The 21,443-nt window shown below is 40.2% G+C and overlaps 1 protein-coding gene across 1 annotated transcript in view; it reads right to left on the minus strand.

Moving 5' to 3' along the window:
- NEIL3 (nei like DNA glycosylase 3) overlaps positions 1-15,590 on the minus strand; it is a 78,645-nt gene extending 63,055 nt beyond the window's left edge. Inside the window, exon 1 of the mRNA XM_058306067.2 lies at positions 15,375-15,590. Within this exon, the coding sequence (XP_058162050.1) occupies positions 15,375-15,524 (150 nt within the window). The 5' untranslated portion in view covers positions 15,525-15,590. The remainder of the gene's footprint in view (positions 1-15,374) is intronic.
- Between the last annotated feature and the right edge of the window lie 5,853 nt (positions 15,591-21,443).

Here is a 21,443-nt window from a genome sequence, read left to right on the forward strand (position 1 = left end):
ATCCCCAAATCCTCAAGATTGAGGAATGAACATGCATAAGGTGGGAATACAACTATGCACCAAAGTTGACTTATTATTATTCTTGTAATGGAGGAACTTGTAACCCTGATATAAAGACAATGGTCACCAGAAATTCTAAGGGGAGGAGAGGGAAGAATAGGTGTAACATAGGGCATTTCTGGGACATTGGAATTGTTCTGCATGATATTGCAATGACGGATACAGGCCATTATATATTTGTCAAAACCTATAAAATTATTTGATGTAAAGTGTAAACCATAATGTAAACTATAGATCATGGTTGGTAGCAATGTTTCATTATTTAGTCATCAATTTCAACAAATGTACCACACTAAAGAAAGATGTTGTTAATGGGGGAAAGTGTGAAAGGAAGGGGGGTGGGATATATGGTAATCCCCTATATTTTTGATGTAACATTTATGTAATCTAAAGCTTCTTTAAAAATAAAGAAAAAAATTTAAAAACATGAGAAGATACATGGAAATTCCCTATATTTTCAATGTAACTTTTTTGTAATATAAAACCACTTTTAAAATAAAGTTTAAAAAAAATTGAGTGTGAAAAACATGCAAAGGAGTAAAAGTGATAGCCTTCTAGCTCTGTATAAATCTCAAAAAAAATCTGTGAGAAACTCTAGCATCAGGAATTATTATGTCCTCAGAACATCTGCCTCTGCTTTCTCTTCTCTTTCTTGGATGGACTCTAGGTCCTATCAATGATTGGATAGGCAAGCTTGAGTACTCAGGGAGGGAAGAACATTCTCTCACCTTGCCTTTGTTTATATGAAATGAATCTGTTAGAGTCCTGAACTAAGAAGCACTAAGGCTTCCCATGCTTTTCTGTCTAACAAAAAAGGACTTTAAGCTACTTCTATACTCTTGCAGTCAAATGCTGATTAAGATAAATAGGTCCACGGAGGACTCCAAGACAAACAATTAGTATGTAAAATGTTCTTCTCAACTAGCCAGGACATTTTTATGATGCTATACAGAGCTGATATGGAAATATTTTGAGTAGCTTTGCCACAACAAAGATCAGGTTTATATTTATAGGATCTCTGAGTCAGTCTTACATTTTTAAGCTTCATTTTAAATTAATGTTTCAGACCCTTGTTTCCCCACCATACCAATGCCAACAATATTCTATCCTCCCACATCTGGGTTTTAACAAAGTTAAAAGTCCACTGGCTTCTGTTAGGGTTCCCAGCAGAGGCCAAGGGATGAATTTTACCCCATTTCATATATACAGGCCTACCTACCATAGTAGCTTTCCTGACTTCTTGGTTGGGAGAGACTTGGCTACTACTGCCATCTTAGTGCTTTACTCTCCCATAACCCTTTAAGTCCCACAAATTAAATCCAAAAACTCAACAACTATCCAATATCTGACTTACCAATTAAGAACTTCTGCTAGCTCCCGCATCCCTGTTACCAGATTGCCCTAAATCTGATTGCCCTACTTCCCAAGTTGGGAAGCCCTGTGACTAAGTTACATTCGCTCATTATTTGTCTGTTTCTGCTCAGACCTTCCTTTCTCTACTTAATTCTGATTTTTTATTGTATAATGGCTCTTGGTGAAGAGACAAAGTAACCTTGAACTAGATGGTGCTGCCACAACGCCTAATAAAATAATAAACGAGTCCCAGTTGACTCATGTGAAGTCTGCTAAATTAACAGTCTTGAGAAAAATGCACACCATTTAGTTTAAAACTCTGACAGCCAACAGCTATGGCAGTTCATGTTATTCACTGGGATTTGTCTACAACTTTAATATTGCTGACAACAAAGGTGGTACGTATTGTCTGCAAAGACAGTTCTCCCCATTAAAAATGGACCATGCTCGGCTGCTTAACTGGATTCTTTCATTTTAGAAAAAAAAAATTTTTTTTTTTTCCTACTATGTGCTTGGCCTTGTTCTGGGTACTAGGGATATATCAATGAATAAAACAATTGAAAACTGTTGCCCTCATGAAGTTTATAGTCTAGGCAGGATGGGGGGGCAATAAGCAATCAATACGGTAATTTAGAACATTTTGAAAATAAATTGAAATTGAGAAAGAGGGATCTGGATTGTAATTTTTAAAAAGACAGTCATAATCTCAGTGGGAAATAACATCTGAGCAAATCTTAAAGGAGTAGAAGGAAAAAGGCACAATGCAGGCAGAAGGATGGCCCTAAGGTGGGAGTGTGTCTGCTGCATTGGAAAAAATGGCAATGAGGCCAGTGTGATTACAGTATGGAGGACAAGAGGAAGAGTAGTACATAGATGGGGTCTGATACATAATAGTAATTAGAAAAATGGCCCCCAGGGTCCACTCTACAGACTAGACTCTTCTCTGGCAGAAATGAGGAAAGCTGTGATCTACCTTACCTTTTTAAATGTTCTCTGGCTACTGAATGGAATTTTGGCTAAGAGGGTTGAAGATGGAAGCAGGAAATGTACTTAAAAGACTGCAACAATGCAGGCAAAAGATGAAAGAGATTTGGACCAATATGGTGGCAGTGGAGGTGGTGAAACATGGTCAGGTTTTTGGACATTTTTGAAGGTAGAGGAAAAAGAATTTGCTGCTAGATTGAATATGTGAGAGGTGAGATAAAGAGGGGGGTCTAGGATGATCTATTTTTGGTCTGAACAATAAGAGAGATAGAAGTGCCATCAACTGAAATGAAAGAAGTTGGGAAAGGAAGTACAGATTCAGTTTTTGACATGTTCAGATTAGATGTCTATGAGATAACCAAGTAGAGAAAGTTGGATATATGAGTCTTGAGCTCAGGAGAAAAGTCTGGGCTGGAGTTATGCATTTGCTTAGTTATCAATATAAAAATGGCTTCTAAAGCCATGCAACTGGATGAGATCACCAGGAAATGAGTATAAGCAAGGCAAGAAGGGGTCCAAGAAGCAAGGTCTGGGGCACTCCAGTGTTACGATATTGGGGATAAAAGGAGATTTAGAAGGTGCCAGCAAGATAGGAGCAAAACCAAGCAAGTGTGGTATCCTAGAGGTCAAGTGAAAAACATGTTTCAAGGAAGGAATATCAAAGGCTGCTAATGCACCAAATTAAATGAAGACAGAGACTTGACCACTGGATTTAGCAATACAGTGGTAATTAATAACAGAGTTTTAGAGAAGTGGTAGAGGGTGTAAAAACCTGGTTTAAGAGGTAATGGGACATTTGTTACAACTTATGAACACATACTGAAGCACTGCTACTAATCATGGACTATAGTTTAGAGGAGGGTGGGGTATGTGGGAATGCCCTATATTTTTATTATAACATATATGTAATCTAAAACATCTCTGAAAGTGAAAACAAAAAACAAAAAAAAAAGAGGAAATGGGAGTTTAACATACTGGTCTGTTTTCTTTTTATTAGGCACTGCCTATGCACACGAGAGATTCTTGCCCCTCTATTTGAGAACATAGCAGGACTCCCCAGGATATGAGTTTAATATATTCCTGCTTATTGTGTGTGTTTCTACCCACTGAGATAACACCCTATGATAGGATAAGTATATACGTATTCCATAGAAGCATGTCCCATGTGCACCCTTCCCCACATATCATCCCCACCCCCACTGCACAAGTAACCCTCCCCTGCCATATTTGCCAAGAGCACATTCCCACCATTGAAGTTTTAACCACAGACCTACAAATCCCCAGAGTTCACCTGTTCCTTCCTCCAACTCTCCCCACGGTTCCATGGATACTCCACCTCAATCCCCCCACCCTGCTCACTCTCATATTCCAGAACCATCAGCCCCATTTGCATCCCTGTACCACCAGCACCCCTATCTAATACAAAGCTCCCCCCTCCACCTTATCATGGATTTTGCCATATTGAGCATCAGCTCACCACACTTTCCTCCCTTTATGTTTCCTGATAACCTAGCTTCCAGACTCTACCTCTGTGAGTCTGTTCAATATACTTAGGTCATATAGTGAGGTCATACAAAATGTGTCCTTTCGTGACTGGCTGGCTTCACTCAACGTAAGGTCTTCAGGTCCATCCATGTTGTCATGTGTGTCAATACTCATTCCAACTTACAGCTGAGTAATGTTCCATTGTATGTATATATCACATTTAGCTTATCCATTCATCTTTTGATGGGCTCTTGGGTTTCTTCCTCTTGGCAATAGTGAATAATTCCACTATGAACATTGCTGTGCAAATATCTGTTCATTTCCCTGCTTTCAATTCTTCTGGGTATATACCCAGTAGCAGGATTGCTGGACAATGGCGATTCTATAGTTAGCTTCCTGAGGAACGACCAAAACATCCTCCACAATGGCAGCACCATTCTACATTCCCACCAGCAGCTGATGAGTGTTCCCTTTCCTCCACATCCTCTCTAACACTTGTAGTCCTGTTTTTTTTTAATAGCTGCCAGTCTAATAGGTATTAAATTGATCTTATTGTAGTTTTGATTTGCATTTCCCTAGTAGCTAGTGATGTTGAGCATCTTTTCATATGCTTTTTAGCCATTTGTATTTCCTCTTTGGAAAAGTGCCTATTCAAATCTCTTGCCCATTTTTCAAATGGCTGTTCATATGCCAATTGAGCTCTGAATCTCAGCAGAGTTGCAGACAACACCTATTCTCAAGTTTATTGGACTCACCCAGGACAACTAACAAAAGGATGGTAATCTACAATGCGCATCCCAGAAAACAGAGTATGCATGTCTGTAAGCAAAACAGTTCCATCCATCTGTCCCATGGGATCTAAGTCCCCTCTCAATCAGAAGCAAAGTGGGCATCACCATCCCTGGATCCTCAAGACTGAGGAATGAACAAACGTAAGGTGGGAATGCAACTATGGACCAAAGTTGATTCATTATTCTAATAGTGGAAGAACTTGTAACATTGATATAAAGACAGTGGTCACCAGAGGTTCTAAACGGAGGGAGAGGGAAAATAGGTACAACATGGGGCATTTGGGGGACATTGGAGTTGTCCTGCATGACATTGCAATATTGGATACAAGCCATTATACATTTTGTCAAAATCTATAAAATTATGTGGTGTAAAGTGTAAGCCATAATGTAAACTATAGTCCATAATTAGTAGCAATACTTTAATATGTATTCATGCATTGTAACAAATGTACCACACTAATGAAAGTTGTTGTTAATGGGGAAAGTGTGGCAAGGGGAGAAAGGAGGGAATATGGCAATCCTCAATATTTTTGATGTAACATTTAGGTAATCTAAAGCTTCTTTAAAAATAAAGGAAAACAATTTTTTTTTTAAACAAGGTAACGGGAGGAGAGGAATTAGAGCAGGGTGGATACCCAACGCTGTAAAGGGCAACAGAGAAATGGACTGGTAGCTAAACGGAAGTATGGTCAAGGGTTTTTGTTTTAAGAAACATGTTTCTTAAAGATATTCAGTAGGGAGGAAAACATTAATCATTCAGGAGAAAGAAGAGAATAGCTGGAACCATGTCTTCAATAGTCAAAAAGAGTGTTTGAAGAACACAAGTGGTGTATTGGTCTTGATAGGGTCATGGACAGTCCATCCCTAGTATCAGAAAGGATGAGAGTGTATGGGCACAGATGCTGGTTGGTAGGTTGTGGTTCTCTTGTGAATGATTTCATTTTTTCAGTGAAATAGGAATCAAGATCACTAACTGAAAGAAAGGTAGGCCACATGACTCTGGCTCTCCTAAAGTAGTATGTAGCAAATAATAAAATCACTGTTTTGCCAGGTTCTGATTATCATGTCTCCAAGTGTTCTCATTCAGTCAGTCCAATGACTAGTTCCATTGTAGACACTGGGTTCTGCTAAAAGACATCTTTGAAAAATTTCATGAAAATCTTATGGGATAGGACCACATGAGGCATTCTTAATAAATCACACCAACTAAATGCTAATCAGTTGATGGGGTTAACCCTTTCTGAAAGGGAGTCCTCTTGTTTGTGCTTACATAGATTATAATATTCCCTGATTATTTTATTCCATGGGTTTACAAACCCAATCAATTATCTGGGTGCAAGGTTTCTACTTTATAAGGATTCACTGTTCAATGACTAGACTGGACATGGTCACTGAAAGCTGTCCTATTATTAAAGCACCAATATTTAATTCAGCAGTAATATACCACTGGGTTTTTGTCTGTTTGTTTTAAGGAAGTATGGGGATTGAACTGGGACCTCATGCATTCAAAGCAGATGCTCAACCCCTGAGTTACAACCATTCTGCATCACCGGGTTTTGTTGTAATTGGTTAACCAAAATATCCAAGGGTACAATTTATATCAAGTTTGTACCACTTATTCTTAAACTACTATATGGTGTACATTTCAGAAGAGATCAATCGAAAGAAACAGCTAAAAAGATAGGAAAAATATGGCTTCTTAATGGAAACCTCTACCTCTTCTTGCCCAAATATTAAAATGCTCAGGCTCTTAATAATGTCTATTAATAAGAGATTCGGAAAGCAGCTGTGGCTCAGTTAGTTGGGCTCCTGTCTACCATATCCCTGGGTTTGCGTCCCAGGGCCTCCTTGTGAAGTCAGGTCCCCCACATGCGCTGTGGAGAGCTGCCCAGCCCGCAAGCACCGCTGAAAGCTGACTCAGCAAGGTAACGCAACAAAAAAAGCAAGACAAGTGAAAAAAAAAACAACACAGACGAGCACACAGCGAATGGACACAGAGAGCAAAATCACAAGCCACAAAGGGTGGCGGGGGGCGAGAATAAATTAAAAAAATAAATGCTGGCACAGAAGAATGCACAGCAAATGGACAGAGGGCAGACAGCAAGCAAGCAAAAAGAAGAAAGTCAAATCTAGTTGATCCCGATCTCTATTCTAGATTTTCCCCAGGGAAGTTCTAATCATGTGCTAATTGGGCCTATAAGAGTTTGCCTTTGGATTATATAGAATTTACACTTTGGGGAATCTGGTTCCTTATATAGCTTATGGAGAAACCAGCTGAAACATCCTCTCTAACCAACTTTGGGGGGGAAAGGGGAGTAGGGCAAAAAGTTTTTATTTCCAGGATTGGATTAATCCCTCAAGGTATCACAGATTATCTGGGAACCAACATCGATATGCCCTCCAACTCTATTATCAACTATCAGAAATTTTTGGAAGTTTAATTGTACTACTCATCAAGAATTTGGCCATTTTTAAAAAAGAAGGCCTTTGTAGATGGCCCTCCAAAATTTTATGGTTACTAGGCCACTTATTAACAAGACAAAGAGGAATATATGCCCTTGTAAATAAACTCTGTTGTGTGTAGGAGGATGAATCCAAAAATATAAAGGCCAATATACTTAAAATGCATGAGACCATTAAATCTCTTCACACAGCTGTCAATGAAATGTGAAATATGTTGTCTTGGCTGACAGAGCCTCAAAGAAAACCACAAAGCAAATCCTTAAAGGTGTAACACCTGTCTTATTTTACTGCTGTTTTTCCCTCGTCTCCATAATTAAAAACAGCATACAATATGACATCAAAAAAAACCAAAGCTGAAACAGTTATGAAATTAAAGGCTCTATGAATGTAGGAAAAAAAACGGTTTTGGCCCGATGGATATGAATATTACAACACAGATGTCGAAAGAAGGGCAAGTGGAAGAATGATCACAAGCAGAGAAATATTCACTTGTGGAGAAAAACACTGATCTCAAACTATTAAATGACCTTGGTGCAGCAGCAACTGTTCCACATGCTCATACTGTGTGACCTTCGCTTGAATATGTTTGGCAACGAGTATTTTACACTTGATTAGATGTTTAAGAACTGAAATGAAACGTTAACAAAGCCTCTTCCTTGTTCACATATGCATTTTTTCTAATTCTCTCAGGTATTAATATTTCCCTAGCTGGGCAACAGAATAATCTTGAGGCTTCTACCTGCCAAATTTAACAGTCTTTCCTACAACCCGCCGTCCTAATACATTCCACACTGGAGTATTATTTATCTATGACTTCTGGTTCTACCCTGTTTGTCTCTGAGCTCTATGAGGACCGTGACTATCTTGTTTAATATCTCCCAGAGTGTCACACAATGCTTGGGGTTCAGTAAACATGTGTACCACCCATCAGACCCCTCCTCGCGTCTCCGCTAAGACTTTCAAGTTCAGGCATCCTGTCTTCCCACTCTACATCCCCATCGTCCTTTCACTTTCCCACAATTTCCTGGTAAAAATTTCTACTCCACCATTGGTTTCAACTTCTGATAAAGTTATTAATACCCCAGTCTCTTACTTTCCAATTATCTGCGATGCTGTGAGATCTAAATAGAATAGAAACAAATTCTCATGACTACCAAAGCTATAGATAAGAAGGCTACCATATTTAACAGCATTTCCCATCCAATAAAAGGAGCTAATTTAGGAAGGGATGGGATATATTTTCAGCAGCCAGTCTTAAAGTGTGGTTTTTAGTTGAGATGTTTCCTTAGCACTTGAATGTTAGCTTTAAAAACATCTATTCTGTTATTTCAGTTTTTGGTTGGAGAGAAATAATACCTAGGGACATTTTTATTCAGTGGTCTATCAAACAGACACTGTGACCCAAGTCACCTAATTCAAAGTCCTCCACCAACATTTCTAAATTAATCAGGTCTGGATAATATACTGGGCACAAAAGAAATTATTCAATGTATGAATGATTGCCTTAAGCACCTGCTTATATGTTCTAACTGTTGCTTTTTTTTTAAAGACCCATTTTAAGGAGAAATTCTGGCATACCAGTGATGGCAAGTTCCACTTCTATTGAGAGCTATTGTCTACAAACTAGGCAAGGCTTTTTGCAATAAATCTAAGATTTACAAGATATTCACGTGTACGCCTGTAGAATCTAGGGTTATCACCTCTTTCTATAAGTTTCAGTCACCAAGAGAAATTCAAAATTTAATTTCCACAAGCCTATTCTCTTTGCTCTAACTAAACACGACTGCCCAACATACACTTGACTTTCTCATGTTGACCCTTATAATCCTGTTACTCTATTATTTGAACATTTCATCCTTTTTTTAATTCTGAAATGGAGACGAAAATCTCCTGTGCCACAATTTTAAGTATGATTGAGAAGGGTTCACCTTCCCATTTTCAAGAGGCTTAATAATATGAAATCTTCAAAACAACATATATTTTCAGAGACAGCACATGATTTATGGTGCTGATTACCATTTATCCTGCCTATCCATGGGTGAAGAGGGAAGATGAACTTTTCAGAGCAGAATGAGACTTTTCCATAGATAAATGTTTCAACCATAGTGCAGTTACATATTTTCCCCACAGAGAAAAAAAAAAAATACCGTATTTACTTGCATATTCTCTCCTCCTTTTTTTTCCCACAGGCTTCTCCCCACCCACAATACCCTTTTCTTAATCAAAGTCCATATAAGTACCAATCTAAACCATCAAGAACATAGTAAAGATCCTGATTTTAAAATGCTCCCTAAGCAGCAAGATAGAAGTTATCAAAATACAAACGTCAATTCTGTACGAGCAGAACCTTTAAGCATTTTCCCAGACTAAATGCTTTGTACATAATTTGAGGGCCCCAAATGATTACAAACACTTTATGAAGAAATAGGCTGTTTCTCAGATAAATCGGTCTGGTGAGAAAGCCCTGGCTAGTAAAAAAGTAACACACAATTACTAGGATGTTTATTTTCCTGCACACTAAACTACAAGTTTTATATGTCCTCTAATTTAATCCTGACTAAATAAATTACAATGTGAGTATACGCATCTTCGGATGAAGAAGTTATAAAGGAGCTGGAATTCAAAATCAAGGTGATCAAATATTTTTTTCTCTACAGCACACTGAATGTGTTAGTATTATTTAAAAAGCTTCAATCGCCATGAAAAATCACCTCCCTTACTTTCCTCATCTTGAAGAATATAAGAGGTTGGCCAGACTTCTCTATATCTTTTTTTTTTTTCTATTTTCTATTTTTAAAGATACTTAGATTATACAAATGTCACATAAAAAATAGATTCCCATCTGCCCCGCTCCTCCCACCTCCCACATTTTCCCACATTAACAATATCCTTCATTAGTTGATTCCATATAAATTAATGGTTATCCTGAGTCATTAAAGTAACTCCATCAGCAGCAGCCATTTAAGAAGGTGGGGGAGTATATAATGCATGTTTTAAGAAAATATTTTTAACCCCTTTGGATACTTAAAGGAAAGAACTTCATTTACCTGGAAAATGAATCACTGTCAATTAGCTCATCCCTTCAAATAATGGCAATAAAAGGAGCTATGATTTTCTTCTTCCACTTTGAAGTGGAGAATAGGAGTAAAACTTCTACTGTCTGGCTTCCTTATTTTACTGTAGAAGTTTTTACATAATATAAATAACAAAATCTACACAAATTACATAGGCTCTAAAGTGAATTTATTTTTAAATCCTTAATCATTTTGCACTATTCAAAACTTTGCTCTTCTCCATCTATTCATTCAAACTTTTATCGAATGCCTACTCCATTCATGACACTCTGAAGTATATAAAAGGTAAATAATAGCTGGCATATTAAATGGCATATTAAATACAAGTATCAGGAAGCAGATTTGGCCCAACATAGGGCATCTGCCTACCACATGGGAGGTCCAGTGTTCAAACCCAGGGCCTCCTGACCCGTGTGGAGCTGGCCCACGAGCAGTGCTGATGCGCACAAGGAGTGCCCTGCCATGCAGGGGTGTCCCCTGCGTAGGGGAGCCCCATGTACAAGGAGTGTGCCCCATAAAGACAGCTGCCCAGTGCGAAAAAAGTGCAGCCTGCCCAGAAATGGCACCGCACACACGGAGAGCTGACACAGCAAGATGACGCAACAAAGAAAGACACAGATTCCGGGTGCTGCTGAACCCGGACACAGTGCAGTCAACATGAAACTGCACAGAAGAGCATGGACAAGCAAATAGACAAGAACATGGACAAGCAAATGGACACAGAGAGCAGACAACTGGGGGTGGGGGGGTAGGGAAGGGAAGAGAAAAATAAATAAATACATGTATCAAATCTTAAAGAGTGATGGGAATAACCAGAGGATCATGTTACAAATGAAATGAATGCTTGTAAATAAACTGTTTCATTCCGTTTTGTGAAAGAGACTGAAAACACATGCAGATTACATACTGATTTCACTAAAATATTGTATCCACCCAACAATTAAAACGGGAGGATTGACTCTTCACAGCTCATTAACCAGACATACTCATTTATATTCCAATATTGTTTCTTAACCATAAGGTTCCACAAGCTCCAGCTGAGTTTTATGAGATGCACTTACACAGTTGCATAATTTTATGCTGACAAGACAGTGGATCAAAACTTAGAGAAATAATATAGTGCATACATGACTAGCAGATGCTGGGATCTTCTATGGCTAGACTTTTTTCTTCAAAATGAAGATAAGCTGTCTGACACATGCATTTAAGTGTGCTCTTTATGAGCTTTAAACTAGAACATATGACAAAGTAACTGGTTTATAATGGCAATAGTTACTGAGGTGGGTTTTTTTGTTTTGGACACCATGATTATCTGAAGTTTAAGTCATTTTTTTAAATGTCCCAATAATATTTCTCTAACTCCCTTTGTAAATTTTTTTTCATGTTGACTGCACTGTAAAGAATACAGTATGCAGTTATCAAATAGTTATCAAATTATTTTTAAATGCTGCCTTGTGAAAACTCATCATTTCAAGCCACTAGCAGAAAACATTTAAATAGCTTTAACTCTCTGGCATAAATAACAAGGGAACATGAAATCTGTCTGTTACAGTAATGATCCTGCCTGAGGTGTGACAACCTACAAAGTTTTGGTGAAATTTATTATGGTTCCAACAGTCTTCTAAAATGCAAAAACTCTTCATGTTTACAAAAGAAATTTGTGTTAAGGTCAAAGGTTCAGACCATGAAGCCGTAGCAAAATATGTGGAACTTTACCAAACACCACAAGAGATTATTTAATTCCCAACTGATTTGAAAACCCAGTTTCCAAAGAACCAGCTTCCTGTTCTGACCTGATCCAAATTTTCATACCCCTCTGTCAAGATACCAGACGTAATGGCTTTAAGTGCATGACTTCTTATTTGTGGGCTGCAACTTAGTTGGGTCTTGCTACCAAGTGATGTTAATAGTTGAAAAATCCTTAATGATGCCCTTACTTTAAATGAGCCTGCACATCTTAACATGCCATCGGAAAGCCTTCAGAAAAGAATTATCAGAGTAAATAAGAGAATTGATCATGACTTAATTTAAACATAACTAAAAATGGTAGCAGACATAACCAAAAATCCAAGGTCTCACTTCTCTAGTTAATGATCACTACTACATACCACGCAATATGATGTGCCTACCCCTGTACTGGTTACTTTTCTACTGAGTCTTTTATTACTGAGAGGCGCTATACATGCTTGAGAGTGGAGGCGAACAGAAAGAATTCAAATCCTGGCTAAACCACTTTCTTGTTATGTGATCTTAGGCAACTGATTTAAATGTTCTCTGAGCCTCACATTCCTCATCTGTAGCATGAGGTTAATCCTTTGTCATAAGGTTATTATTTCTCAGGAATAAAGGCAATGACAGATGTGAGAGTGCTTTGAAAGCACTTCAGGCTTTGCCACCAGATAATCATAACAAATCCAGAAGGAAATGTCCATGTTACTTTTGACCTAAATACCAATTGAGGTGACATTTATTAAAACAGACTGGATTCGCACAGCAGGAACTTTATTTTATTCATCTTTGGATCCCCAGGAGCTAGCATAAAACATAACATAAAACACATTGTTGAATGACCTAAGTTATCATATCCATAACCATATCCACAGCAAATCCACTGCCAAGCCCTATTGCCTTTACTTCCAAAACAGGGATTCTGTTCTCTTCCTTTCTTCTCCCTCACCAACTGGCTCATCCAAGCTCTAGTCCCATTGCCTCCAGATTATTGCAGCAGTCTCCTGAGGGAGCAGCCTCTACTTTGGCTTTCCTCTAGTCGCTTCTTTTCCCTTTCCAAGGTAAACCCATCTTTCCAAAGCATAAACGGATCTTATCGCATTTCAAAGACTCCCATTACTTTGAGGGTAAATACTAATCCCGAGCCTGGTCTGCAAAATCCTGCGTGGCATGCTCCTACCCGCCAGTCCAGTCTTACTTCAAACCACCTTTCCCAACCATCCTGGGTTTTTTCTTTCAGTTCCTCATACACTTGAAGCTCTCTCCCTTTGCTTTCCTTCTGCCTGCCAACCCTGGCTCAGGTTCTGCATGTCCTGACTGCTCAGACTTCACACTGCAGCTTAATGGTTACTTACCCAAGGAAGCCTTTCTTTTTATTTTTTTGTCTTTATTCATTTTTTTAATATTACATTAAAAAAATATGAGGTCCCCATATATTCCCCACCCCCCTCATCCCCCTCCTCCCCCCATAACAACAACCTCCTCCATCATCATGAGACATTCATTGCATTTGGTGAATATATCTCTGAACATCGTTGCACCTCATGGTCAATGGTCCACATCATAGCCCACACTTTCCCACAGTCCACCCAGTGGGCCATGGGAGGACTTACAATGTCCGGTAATTGTCCCTGTAGCACCACTCAGGACAGCTCCAAGTCCCAAAAACGCCTCCACATCTCATCTCTTCCTCCCATTCCCCACACCCAGCAGCCACCATGGCCACTGTCTCCACACCAATGCCACATTTTCTTCGATTACTAATCACAATAGTTCATGAATAGAATATCAGTAAGTCCACTCTAATCCATACTCTATTCCTCCATCCTGTGGCTCTTGGAATGGTTGTGTCCACTCCACATCTATATCAAGAGGGGGCTTAGATTCCACGTGGGTGCTGGATGCAATTCTCCTGCTTTCAGCTGTAGGCGCTCTTGGCTCCCTGGTGTGGTGGTTGACCTTCTTCACCTCCATGTTAGCTGAGTGGGGTAAGTCCAATAAACCAGAGGGTAGGAGTCTGCTGAGGCTCAGGGCCTGGCTATCATATGGTCAGTCCAGAGATTCAGGTCCCCTGGGTATACACTAAACCCCAGCACCAACTACAATTCTGGTAAAGTAACAGGAAAGGCTTGTGAAAAAAGATCACATCTGAGTCCTTGAGTGAAGGAAGCCCTTTTTGACCTTCCTAACAGTCCTCACAGTACCATGGACTGCACGTCTCCTTCAGAACACTCACCAATTTAAATTTTTTATGCCATTATTTAATGCACGCCTGTGTGTCTCCCCATTGAGTGTATAGGTTCCTAGAGGGGAAGCATTTGTGTTTGCTTCTCATGCATTCCCTAGATAGCTTAAGTATTCAAATTTTGGGGGGAAGAGTGATTTTTATCAGCATTAGTACTTTCAACAGACCAGCCCATGATCCATTTCTGTGGAACCCTGAAATTATTTGGAGAAACACTTCCGTAAAAGAATAGGTGGGGCGTACTTACTGACATGTAAAGTCCAAATAAATAAAATAAAAGGGCAATTGGAAGGAGATGCAGTACATCCTCATTTTTTCCTCATGGTTGGAAATATATTTTCTCAGACTTAGGGAACTCATTTCTTTCAAGTTGTAAGCATATGCTAAAAATTTTGTAGCAGGCAGCTTTTTCTTCCACAACCAAAGTCTAGGAAGGAAGCTTTGCAGTAGTAATTGAAGTACAGCACAATATTGCATGCATCCACGAAATACAACCATCCACACATCGAAAGGGCTTTTAAAGCACGATGCCCTTAACCAGAATATTTTTAGTACAAGTTCTGAGTTCTTACCAAATGAATGCCAAACCACTTACAACGAATGCCTAAGTGGGAAGAAGCTGTGCTACATTTATTTTAAAAAGAACTTAATGCACTTAAGGGAACCAGAACTGGGTTTCACTGGCCTTTCATTAGATGGCAATAATAAGTTAAGTGGGAAAGTCAGTGCTCAATTTTCTATGTTCAATTTTAGAATTATACGTTACTTGTGAAATACACATCAATTCAGAATATTAGACAAATAAGAAGCTAGAATTTTATGCTAAAAGCTTAACACCTTAAAAATGTGGAGGGCAGGGAAGGAAAAAAGACATGTCAGAGGTTGCAGAGATGTGATCATATTAACAGGAGAAAATGCAGCTACCGACATAGGAAGCCACCTTTCCCCGGGTTATAAAGAAGTAAATGAGGGTGACGTGGAAGTCAATCAATCCCCATCTCCATCAGCCCAGCGCGCCAGTAGTTTTCTACTGCAGAGGCCCTCGCTCCCGTAAAGTTTTCTAGATCAAGTTTGAGAAACTGGACCAGAGCCAAGAGATAATACAATGGATCTTGGAACTTGGTGTGCCGGGGGAGGGGGTATTCCATTTTCCCCCGCCGGCTCCTTGGCAAGTTAATGGGAAAAGCTCACCTGGCAAGAGACCACGGAAGCTGCTGGTGGCAACCCAGGGCCCCCCAGGCCCTGCAGGGCGCTTCCCCGCAGGTCGGTCACCGCCTGGCCTGGGCGCACACGCGCGCGGATCTTCTCTCCATTCAGAGTGCATCCTGGGCCTTCCACCATCTCCGGAGCCTGCCCTGAGGCCCAGGAGTTCCGGGGCCCAGATGGGAAAACGCTGCGCAACTTGGCCTCCGCGCCTGTACTAGCTCCGCAGAGAGGAAGTTCAAATCTCCCGCGCGCCCGGCCCCGCCCCGGGGTCCGCCCCGGGCCCCGCCCCTGCCGCGTCTCTGCCCCGCCTCCGCTCTGTCTAGGCCCCGCCCCGGCCCCGCCCTGCCGCGTCTCGGTCCCGCCTCTGCTCCGTCTAGGCCACGCCCCTTCCCCGCCCCTCCCTCGATGCCGGGGTTCCGCCCGGTCTCGGCCACGCCCCCGCCACGCCCCTCTCTGGTGCGGGTCGCGTTGGTTCAGCCCTGACGGCGCCGGCGATTCTTGACAAAAAGTGCAGGGTGTGTGGAGCAGATCCACCTAGACTGAACTCTAAGAGCAGAGGAAATCGGGACTTGAGAAGCTCCAAATTTTTTTTTTGCTTCAAGGCTTTGTGCTTGTTCTGGAGCTACTCAGCACGTGTTGCCACACTTTGGGACCTCGTCCGTGTCCTCAATCCTAAAATCCAAAATGGTCACAGACCGGCAGGCCTCCGCTTTTTTGGATGCACTCTTTGGGGCGCGGCTGGGAGAAAAGGAACTTAGAGGACTGAGAACAATCAGTTTTGCTATAGTTTTTCGCCTCTAGGTTTTAGCATATCTTAGAAAAGTTGGCTTTGCATGCTAAATATATTTTGGTATCTATATTACAAAACTTCATTTTTAGAGAGCTGAGCTACAGGAGTCCTATCCAAACTCATGAAACCATGTTGTGATGGGATGCCCCAAGATGCGTGCTGTTTAAATTTGCTTTGTAAAAGGTAGGGTTCTATACAAATTTGAGGGCAAGGTATAACTTCAAATGTACCAGCAAACCCACACAAAGATGTATGCACGCACCTATGTTTAAATAGATGAAGTTAATAACTACTTGCAATTTTATAAATTATGAACAATATTTCTTTCTTATTCCTTTTTGAAAATTGAAATATAGCACATTGAAACAGATTCTCAATTTTGGGGGGATTTATTAAGCATATCACTGTGCTGCAGTTACACCAGAAGAATATATAGGACTGGAGACTTGAATTTGAAGATACTAAATTTGAAAATTTTCAGAGTATCAAATCTTTCTGTTTATGGGGAGAGATTAGTGGTCAAAAGTTAGCTGGTGGGAAGTGGCTGTAGCTCAATTGATTGGGTTCCCATCTACCCTATGGGAGGCCTTGGGTTCACAGCCCAGGGCCTCCTCGTGAAGGCAGGCTGGCCTGTGCCCACAGAGAACTGACAGCCCGTGCCTGCAGAGAGCTGATGAAGCAAGATGACGCAACAAAGGGAGACAATCAGACACAGAAGAACATGCTGCGAATGGACAGAGAGAGCAGACAGCAAGGAAGCTGCAAGGGGTGGGGGCGATAAATAAATTTTTAAAATAAATCTTAAAAAAAAAATAGATGGGAAAACGGACTTTGGCCCAGTGGTTAGGGCGTCCGTCTACCATATGGGAGGTCCGCGGTTCAAACCCCGGGCCTCCTTGACCCGTGTGGAGCTGGCCATGCGCAGTGCTGATGCGCGCAAGGAGTGCCGAGCCACGCAAGGGTGTCCCCCGTGTGGGGCCACACGCAAGGAGTGCGCCCGTGAGGAAAGCCGCCCAGCGTGAAAAGAAAGAGCAGCCTGCCCAGGAATGGCGCCGCCCACACTTCCCATGCCGCTGACGACAACAGAAGCGGACAAAGAAACAAGACGCAGCAAATAGACACCAAGAACAGACAACCAGGGGAGGGGGGGAAATTAAATAAATAAATAAATCTTTTAAAAAAAAAATAGATGTGCCTATTTTAAAAAAAAAGTTAGCTGGACCAATTTCAGTACTATTTGTACTTTACACCCTTGTTTAACTTTCGTTTATTTTTCTAGATAATGTCACTAAATAATGAAGAGAGAATCCTGCTCCCTAAATTCAGTTAAAATCTCTGCTCTTTGATAGAGGTTAGTCCTATACACATTTTCTGCTTTGACCTTTTTATTGCTATGTAACAAATGATCCCATTTTTTACTTCAGTGTTTCTGTGGATCAGGAATTTGGCTGTGGTTTCCCTGAGTGCCTCTAGTTCAGCGTCTACCAAGAGGTTCCAGGCAAAATGTTGGCCAGGACTGCAGTACCTAAGGCTTGGTTGTGACGGGAGGATCCCCCACTAAGATGGCTCATTCCTGAGGCTTTGTGCGGAGGCCTCAGTTTCTCTTCTCACACCCCCCTAGAGTGAGTGATTCAAGAGACAGGGCAGGGAGCTAGCTGTGATGCCCGTTAGTCCTGAGTCCCTGAAGTGACTCAGCATCATTTACTCCTTTTTCTGTTCATTACTGTCAGTCTTAAGTACAGCCTGCACTCCAGGGGACAGGAATTAAGCTTGAAGGAAAGAGAATCAAAGAATTTGTGGACATATTTTAAAAGCATCCTGCCCTCCATGTACCTTACTCACCACAGACTTCTATTTAGATGCTGTGTACTGGTGCACATCTGCCTCAGAGATGATGTTCAAGCTGAATGCGATTTTACCGTTCCTCAGAGAACTGAGTAAGAGTTGGGCACTGACACTGAAGACACTAAGATTTCACTGATTGACCTGCAAAGCCAAGCCGAAGTTTGCTTATAAGTCTATATGATACTCCTCTTTGCCTCTCGTTCCTTACATCCAATCAAGAACAGAGTCACGTGCAGTGTATGTTGGCGGTGTCTGTCAAAAGTCATCCCTTCCCCTTTGCAAGCAAGCCTGCCTTGGTGTGGACTCCCGGTACTTTTCACCCAGCCAGTGGTAGTAACCTTCCCACTTCTATGTGCCTGGCACTTTTCCTTTTGTAGTGTTACCATTTGCTTTAGTTTGCTAGGCTGCCAAAATGCAATATACCAGAAATGAGTTGGCTTTTACAGTGGGGATTTATTAGCTTAAAAGCATACAATTCTGAGGCTGTGAATATGTCCATATCACGGTATCATCAGGCTATGCTCTCTCTCTAAAGACTGGCTGCCGGAGATCTGGGACCCCTCTGTCCTATGGCAAGGTACCTGGCAGCATCTGCTGGTCTCCCTTCTCTTCTGGATTTTGTTGCGCTAGCTCCTGGCTTCCTCTGACTTTCTCTCTCCTGTGGCTTTTTTTGGCTATATCACCCCCATCCCATTTATAAAGGACTCTAATAAGAGGATTAAGACCTATCCTGGGTCATGCCTCATGTAAGTAACCTAATCAAAAGGCCCTTAACTGAAGTAACCTAATCAAAAAGTTCTATCCACATTAGGTTCACATCCACAGGAATGGATTAGCATAAAGGACATCATTTTTCTGGGGTTCATAAAAGCCTCAAACTACCATACAGAGTAATCTTCATAAGCACCATTTCTTCTTAAGCACCCTTTATTAATTGTTGATTTTATACGTCATTAATTTTCTCTAAAACCCCCTTTCTTCATATGTAAAATGATGAGTACCTTTCCTATCTGCCTCCATGTAACTGCTCAATTCACAAGTAATACAACGTACGTGCAAGCACTTTGGAAATTATAAATTCTACTTGCTATTCTAGAATAGACACTTACTTTTAGAATCTTGGCTCATGCTGTTATTCTCACCTTAAAAAAAAAAACTCCCTCTCAATTCCACTTTCTTGAAATTGTCCTAGTTTTTGAGGCCTAATGGAATACGTATCTTCCAAGAAACTTCAAGATACAGTCAGAATTAATCTCTTCTCTCCTAAAGTTGGTTCTTACAGAGAATTTACCAAACTTCACCTTGCATTAGAGTTATCTCGGTACATATTATTCTCCAACTAGACTCTCATTCCTTGAATACAGAAGAGTGAGGATCCTGCTCATTTTTATACTTCCTCCAGCACCTAGGATGCCCTTTGACTTATGATTATTACCTTAAGGTTGACAAAAAACTGGGCTTCTCTGTTATCCAAAAGAGAAGCCTTAAGTATGTGTCTTTTGTGCCATTCTTATGAATTGATATTTCATGTTTTCTGATGCCCATTCTAGAGTTTAGTGTTATAAAAATATATTGTTAGTTTTATTCACTGACCCCATAGAATAATATCTTTATTAGCTCAATAAGCTAGTAAACTAGTTGTATTCCTAAGGAAATAAATCCAATCACATGTGCAGTCATTTGTGTACATTAATTAAAATGTTTTTATCTTCACAATAACCCTGCATGGTTGGAAGGCCAGATGAAGAGACTTAGTCTCAGGCCCGTTGTTATTTTCCATGATCACGTGTAGGTACTAACAAAGATAGATAAATGGAACCCAAATTTTCTGATTCCTAGACCAGAATTCTTTCCACTAACAACACAGGGCTGCGTTGATGAAATTAAAACATCCAGAACACTGAAACAGACAGCTTCTTCAGAACCTCAAGTAGCTGGCATACAGCACATAGGCACATAGTACTAGTGAAAAAAAGTATTGAAAGGGTATATCTTTCAACACCTTTCAAAGTCTATCAATTGTCTCCAAAGGAGATGGGTGGGAACAACAACAACAAAAAAAAAACTGTAGATTTTGCTTGCAAAGATTTCTATTAATAAAATCAGGTAATGCTTGCTGTGTTCGAGGCACCAAGTCTGACTCCAGGTTACAAGGTGACATAGAGGAGTCTTGGCACACAAGGAAATGAAAATGTAACCACTATATTTGCATTTTAAAATGTACAAAAGGAACTGATATCTTATGCTTAGTGCAAAAGGGATACATGCTATGGAAATTCATTGAAGGAACTGGTCACTCAGAAGAGACACAGTTTGGGACATGCTCGGAGAGGAGAAATGAATTAAGCAGGTCCTTTAAGGAGTGGGGACCATAGGCAAGTAGAAATGTCGAGTAAAAGAATTTCAAGCAAGGGCAATAAAGGAAAATTTGTGATATATCTGAGACAGAGCAGTTCAAGCAGAAGTGTGAGGAAGTGGAGTAGGGGAGATTACACCAGAAAGATCCCAAGGAACCATATTCTGGAAAGCCTAGGCTAATGAAAAGTAGAATTGTTTTTCCTGGAAGGGTAGGTGGCTAATGAAACTTTTTGAGCAGAGGTAGAAATCCCCAATCCTGCATATTCACCATATTTGCACATTAAGACTGAAATCCAAAACTCCATTTAAGCTGCAGAGGGGAACCCAAGGTGCAAGGTAGTATCCATATTTGCTTATTCTTCATTAAGGAATCAATGGATCACATTTGCTGATATTAAATGGATAGAGTTTCTTAAAATATGTTGAGTTCATAACACTTTGAAAAGTCCTTTGTTCAAAATTTCTCCATTTTCACTAATATCAATACCAGATATTTAGTAGTGCTTCTCAGTGCCAGGCAATGTTCTCAGTGTTTTGCCAATATTGATTCACTTAAACTTCAAAATAAATCTCTGGGGTAGGTACTATTATTGTCTTCCTCATTTTATGAATGAAGAAACTGAAGTATTGGAGAGGTTAGGTAACACACCCCAAGTTACAGAATTGGGATTCAACCGGGTTAGCAAGGATCTTTGCCAGATAATTTCAGTAGCATCAATTACGTTATATGGGTCCTCAACCAAATAGTTTAATAATAACTTAAGAAACAGTGGTTTAGGGAAAAAGAAAGCATGTAGCCATACCTCGTATGGGATTTAAAAGACCATCTAAAAATCTTCATTTAGAATATAAGTTTTTACATATTTGCATAATGAATCTTTATTTTCCCTCTTCTCCTTATAAGTCTGTGGGCAGATTCATAGCTGGAATGACAAAAATGTAGCATGGGGAAAATTTCCTTAATTTCTGTATTTTACATAAATTTCTTGGATATATTTAACAAGTCGAAAGATGATATTCATCCCTTCTCACCACCCACTTAATCCGAGCTCTGAATGGAA

Source organism: Dasypus novemcinctus, chromosome 1, assembly GCF_030445035.2.
Source record: "Dasypus novemcinctus isolate mDasNov1 chromosome 1, mDasNov1.1.hap2, whole genome shotgun sequence".
NCBI lineage: Eukaryota > Metazoa > Chordata > Mammalia > Cingulata > Dasypodidae > Dasypus > Dasypus novemcinctus.